This window comes from Amphimedon queenslandica, unplaced genomic scaffold (assembly GCF_000090795.2).
Source record: "Amphimedon queenslandica unplaced genomic scaffold, v1.1 AMPQUscaffold_10293_Cont17230, whole genome shotgun sequence".
Lineage (NCBI taxonomy): Eukaryota > Metazoa > Porifera > Demospongiae > Haplosclerida > Niphatidae > Amphimedon > Amphimedon queenslandica.
In genome coordinates this window covers 1-6,246 of record NW_003549436.1, presented here as the reverse complement: position 1 = coordinate 6,246, position 6,246 = coordinate 1, and the positions used below count along the sequence as shown (strand labels likewise).

At 38.0% G+C, this 6,246-nt stretch overlaps 2 protein-coding genes across 2 annotated transcripts; both read left to right on the top strand.

The window, feature by feature from the left end:
- The first annotated feature begins 1,920 nt into the window (after positions 1-1,920).
- On the top strand, positions 1,921-4,367 carry LOC109590248 (vacuolar protein sorting-associated protein 13A-like). Its single transcript, XM_020006173.1, has 7 exons — positions 1,921-2,027; positions 2,389-2,487; positions 2,602-2,685; positions 2,926-3,051; positions 3,417-3,503; positions 3,722-3,907; positions 4,212-4,367. The coding sequence occupies exons 1-7, from the start codon at positions 1,950-1,952 to the stop codon at positions 4,353-4,355; spliced, it is 804 nt and encodes a 267-aa protein (XP_019861732.1). The 5' UTR covers positions 1,921-1,949; the 3' UTR covers positions 4,356-4,367.
- A 303-nt stretch (positions 4,368-4,670) lies between these two features.
- LOC109590247 (uncharacterized) lies at positions 4,671-6,153 on the top strand (the record flags this gene model as incomplete). The annotated part of the gene is made up of 6 exons (XM_020006172.1): positions 4,671-4,752; positions 4,815-4,856; positions 4,940-5,070; positions 5,209-5,375; positions 5,517-5,626; positions 5,828-6,153. Coding segments are annotated over exons 1-6 (813 nt in total), but the record flags the coding sequence as incomplete, so codon positions are not given.
- Positions 6,154-6,246: the final 93 nt, after the last annotated feature.

Genomic DNA, 6,246 nt, shown 5'->3' with positions numbered 1-6,246 from the left:
TAAGTGAGAGAGGAGAGATTAGAGGGGTAAAAGAAGGTATAAAGTAAGAATACAGAAGGAGAGGGAAGATGAGCCCCTGGACCCACCTGCTGTGGGTGCCCAATAGCATATAGCCTGCTTAGAAATGCACTCAGTTTTGCAAGCCCCCCCCCCCCTGCAGGGGAGGTGGGAAGGTGTCTGTGGTATAAAAGCTTACACAATAATAAAGGTGTGAAAATGTAATTGGCCATAAGAAAAGCAATTGTATCAATGTAATTTATGCAATGCTGAAGCAATCCATGCAATGGTAGGCAGATGCACCAGCAATATCAAAACCACATACCTGATAGGGGTGGAATGGCTGGGAGAGAATGAGCTGTAGAGCCGGGCGGCCGTGAACCATCAGACGAGGGAGGCAGTGGTGGCCCGCCAGCTCCAGGGGGACGGGAGGCGAGACGGAGAGCTCGACCAATTCCTCTCTCGATCCCAGACTCTACAGCAGCGTTCAACACCCGCATGAGGGCTTCTGGTCCTGAGAGAGCCTCGGAGCTCGTGCTGCTGGTAGTGATCGGCCGTGAGGAATGGCTGGAGACTGCAGTACTAGTGGAAGAAGAAACAGTAGCTGAGCCAGCACTGCCCACGCCAACTGCCGTGGAAGAGATCGTGGTTGTCCCATCACCGGTACTGCTACTAGTAGTCCCATGAACGGATGCCATCCTCAGAACAGAAAAACTTGCTAGAAGGCTCAGAGACACAAGACTGCACATAAGACTGCAAGACTGGCTTGAAATGGTTCAGTTCAAAGCCTCAAATGACTGCAAACACGCGGTCTACCGTGGCCTCGACGGAGGCTTAAATGGGCTGAGTAGGTGTGGTTAATCCCGCTTAAAGCTCCGCCCTGACCGGCAACTAAAGTAACGAGACCATGCTGCATAATCATGCTGCATAATAGCATGAAGAATGTCTTCCAACTTCTGCGAGAATGTTTCTGAGCCATACCAGCGATACTTGCAAGGAGTTTCTAGTCCATATCCAGTTCCTCTGTTCATCCTGTTGCCAGGGTCACTGCAACAATAAGAGTCCTTCATCATAGCAACAGCACTGGAGTCCATGTATTAGTTCATTAATTTGTTCTTATTTTTAACGTAGTGGCTATTTTTACGGTCCCGTAATCTCATTGTATACAGTTATTTTTACGGCAGGGAATATAGAAATGAAGTGACGTATAAAGATGACAATCAGCATCAATAAGGCAGTAGGATCGTGGTGGCACAGTGGAGTAGGGGTTGGGTACGGATAGGCACTGGTTCGAATTCAGCTCAGACCATTTCTTTTTTTTTTTAATAATTTTGACTTTAACAAATTGATTTTTTTAATCTTTCTACTTCGCTATGTTCCCTAATTATGTTAGGAGCCCTAGTTATGTTAGGAGTCCCCTACTTAGCTATTGTTTTTAGGGTTTAGGGGTTAGGGTGGCAGTTTTTTTTAGAGCATCCCCAGTCATTTTATGAGCCCCCTAGTTATGTTAGGAGTCCCCAAGGTTGGTTTAGGGTTGTTTTTTTTATTTTAGAGTGTTTCCCAGGTTTTAAAATGAGTAAATCCATAGATAAATCATCCTGCCGTAAAAATAGCCACCCACGGTCGGATTACGGGCCCGTAAAAATAGCCACTGCCTATTTTTAAAACCCCTGAGTTAAGGACACCCCTATAATCAGGACACTTTGGGGTGGTCCCAATGGTGTCCACAATTCGAGGTTCCACTGTATACTTATAACTGTTCTAAATATAGTAACATGATGCATGATTACATAAGTAACACATATGCATAATAATAATAATACCTAAGGTGATACTTGATAATTAGTGTATGCATAGCTATGCATGTCATTACAAGTATAGTTACACCGCAGGTATGACCCTGTCGTTATTGTATTAATTATTCGATTCTTTTCTAGTTGCCTAAGGAAGACATGATTGGCACATTTCCATTGCCTTATCCGTTTCCTAGTGAAATTGATTTCCTCATTGGAAGGGACAGATCACCAATAGTATGTTATATTATTTTTTAATAGTATTTTTATAAAACATATAGTATGTTATTTTTATTGAAAAATAGTATTTTATGCACTGTACATGTACATGCATAAAATATGGCTTTTGGATCAACTTTTAAAAATCCATAAAAAATTCAAACTTGATCAGAATCAGCTCAAACTTGAAACACAACATAAGAACATGTATGCACTAGGAAAAATTTTAAAAATAAAGAAGTCTCACTTTTTTATTTTTGGTGAAATTTGACCAAAATTCCTGTACTCTAATACAGGGACTTTGACACAATTTTTGGAGCAACTTTAAAGATTCTATACTTTTCCATATAATCTTTCTTTCCTCCTCCTTCCTTTCCAGACTATGTATTTATTGCATGAGGACCATGGCTACCACAGGTTGAGTTTGTACTGCCCCTATTGGATGATTAATAAAACTGGACTGACACTTGAATACAAGGTATGTTGTATCTACATTAGTAATTTAGTATTAGCATTATTATTAGTAGTAAATGTATTATTATTATTTATTATTATTATCATTATTATTATTTATTATTATTATTATTATTAGGACGACAAGTCTGGTAAAGTATTTAAGCATCAACCAGGAGACGATTTCATTATGTTGTCATGTGAAGATAAGAAACACTGCAAGGTATTAAATACTTGTTCATGTGATATTATAAATGTACATGTACAGTGTAGCCTCTTTTAATGGACACTCTCTATAGCGTATACCTCCATTTAACGGACAGCACCTAGTGTACCAATTACATTCCTTACTGTATAAAATAACCTCCACATAAAGGACACCTCTGTATAACAGAGACACTTTTAAAGTGTCCATTTTATAGAGGCTACACTCTACATTATTCATTATTTCTGTTTCTTTTAGATCAATCTCTCCTCATACACAACCAGAGGCAGCAAAACCGACTGGTCTAGTTCCATTTCATTGCAAGCAGTTGGTACCAGTGGACGCTACCACTCCAGACTACCTAACACTAGCATTGTCAATCATGTAAGAGAGAGAGAGAGGGGGGAGGGGGAGAGAAAGAGAGGGGGGAGAGAAGGAGAGAGGGGAGAGGGGAGAGGGAGAGAGGGGGGAGAAAGAGAGAGGGTTATTTACATGATGGTACTAGTCAAACCTGCTATTATGGACATTCTAAAATAAGGACACCTCTATAATGAGGACAGGTAGTATCAGTCCCAATACAATAGTAATGTGTATTAATGAACCACTGAAATAAGGACAGGTTCATAATCAGGAGCTAGGGTATTATTGGGTCCCAAGGTGTCCGGAATAGACAGGATTGACTGTACATGGAAAAATAGTAGAGCAGCTTTTTTGACAAGTTTGTGTCATGTTGTATTTCTTGTCTTTAGTTTGGAGTGGCTGTTCAGCTCTCAAAATTTACTCTCTCAAAACTAGTCATAGTCACGCCTTATTACCTTCTCTCAAACCACACCCAAGTAAGTCATGTGACCTGCATGTGACGCACATGTACATGTAGCACTGTTTTACCAGGTTCAAGCCCAGTTTTTATTGTATATATATTATATAGCACATAAAAGATTTAGCTCTTCTAATTTTAATTAAGTATTACATAATTATTTAGTATAATTTAAGGAAGGATTCTCCTTATTGAGAATTTGCATAAAATGTACCATGTCCAACCTTCTTTATGTAGACTGATGTTACTGTTCACGAAGAAAGAGGCTCCGGAGAAGGGACTCTCGTTCCTAAGGGGCAGGTGGTTCCCTTTTGGCCGCTGGTGGATTCATCTCGTCTTTATGTGACGGTCAGAAAGGATTGTCGGAGCGTTTTATTTAATTACAAGAAAACTGACTCGGTCGTACTAAAACTGACAAATAAAGTGAGAGAGGGAGGGAGGGATGGTAAGGCTATACCGTACAGCTGGAATTATATTGGTGTGAGTTTCATTTTTTAAAAAGTACCTACAATCATCGGATTTTGGATTTTATATTTATGATGTACTAGACCACGTGATATTGGACATGCTTGTAGATTTAAACAAAATAGTATATTTTATATTGACAGCTAATGCTTACTGCAACTACCAATTTGCTAATATTAATTTCCTGCTAATATTTTCAGCTGCATATGTACTTGTGGGTATATCTAGCTCACCATTGTACTATGTTCTCTTTTCCTCTTAGCCTACTGTTCTTATTGTCGACGTTCAGGAAACCGAGAGCTCTAATATTATAAGTTTTTCGTCGTATTATGAAACTTGCACTCCAGTTCAGTTTATTAACTTGCTGACTGATGCAACAGTAGTGTTTAAACAAGATATCAAGTAAATGCTCCACCCTCTTATCACATTTCTGATACATATTGATGTTACTGATAAAAATGGCTCCAAATCACCCCAAATTTTTATTACATTTTCTGATACATATTGATGTACTTATGCTGTGTAGAAAATTTGAGGTGATTCTGACTTTAACTTTTCAAGTTACGGCCATTTTAAAAAATGAGCCAAAATCTGTAAAATACCCAAGGCTATAGCCCATGGTTTTTTCCAAAAAATGGCTCCGAAATCACCCCCAATTTTTATTACATTTTCTGATACATATTGATGTACTTATGTTGCATTCATTTTGTATTAGGTTGTGCTTGGTCAGGATGATATTGAATCAGTGATAAGATTGGGTATTTCAATGGCGGAATCGATAGTTCCCGTCATCAAAAAGAAAGGTACTCATTATGATTCATAATTCAAACATTATCTTCATTTTAAAATATTCACTACAATGAAGTTAGCGGACAGTTTGCTGGTGCAGTTGTGGAAGTCCTCACAGGTGAATTTTGAATTGATATATTCATATTTTGTCATTTCTATCTTCCATTCCCATGTTTCCATTCTCGTGTTTCCATTCCTCAGAACCAGAACCTGAAGCGTCCCCTCCTCCAGTCCAATGTGAGGAGGAGCCAGTGGAGAAGTACAGAGCTGCTACCATTAATGTTTCCTTGGCTCAGTTCCAGCTGGCCCTCTATAAAAATGAGCCAAAACAAGTAAGGAAAGTAATGGTTATTAATGAGCAGTTATTAATTTATGTTATTAAGTAGTAGTTAAATAAGTAGTAGTTCTTATGTACTAGTTATTAAGTGGTGATTATTAAGTAGTAGTTATTAAGTGATTTATGGTTATAGGAGGATTCTTCATTGAGTCCGTTAAACAAAGGACTGGCATCATTTGAGCTGATAGGGGCAGAGTTATGTACCAGTATCTATAGCAACAGTGATATCGATGTAAATGCTGCAGTTAAAGACCTAGCGTTGATTGATATGCAAGAAGAGAATCGGCAAAAAAATACTGGGTAAGCCTTAAAAATTTTATATTACATGTATGTGAATAATTTTGTTCTTTTTTTATACAGTATAAATTTTGCTTGTACATGTACATTGTAATTGTTTTATTTTATTTTTTAAATTTTTCTCCCTCTCTCTCTTCCTCTCAGTAATCGTGTTATTCAACATTATACCAGCAACCCACTGAATGCGTATACTGGAAAGATTGATCGTCATATATTAAAGGTGCAGTATCTCTCCATTAACAAAGAACACTCAGGTACAATATATTTATTATATAATTTAAGCTATAAATTCTGGAGTTTCGAGCATTTTAAAAATTAGCGTATTTTTGAAAAAAGCGTGTACTATAGCCCATGGTTTTTTTTCCCAAAAAATGGCTCCAAAATCACCCTCAGTTTTTATTAATTTTTCTTACACATATTTATTGATATACTTATTTATTTTATTTTATTTTTAGTTTTGCTCTCTCTACACGAAATCCTGGCATTGAGCGATATCAATTTTGTAAAGACGATCAGCGATTATTTCAAATCAATATCAGAACAGATTGCTCCTCCTAATCTTGAAGAGCTTCCTGATTCTCCCCGAGCCATAGCTAAAGATCCAGAACCAGTTCTTGAAAAAGAGAAATCCTTGGAAAGTACAAAGACTAGCGCTAGTGATGGGGTTTTGGCTAAATTACAGACTCTGCCTCCGCTAAAAGTCACAGCTAAGTTAGAGAACCTTCGTGTTGCTATTATTGAAAATGTGGACACACCAAATCCACAGGCACTAGTTCTGAAGGTTAGAAATATATATCTAACAAGCTTTTTATTCTGCCTGTGATTTATCCCTCCCTTTCACTCTCTCTCTCTCTCCCTAGTTTCTTCCTTCATT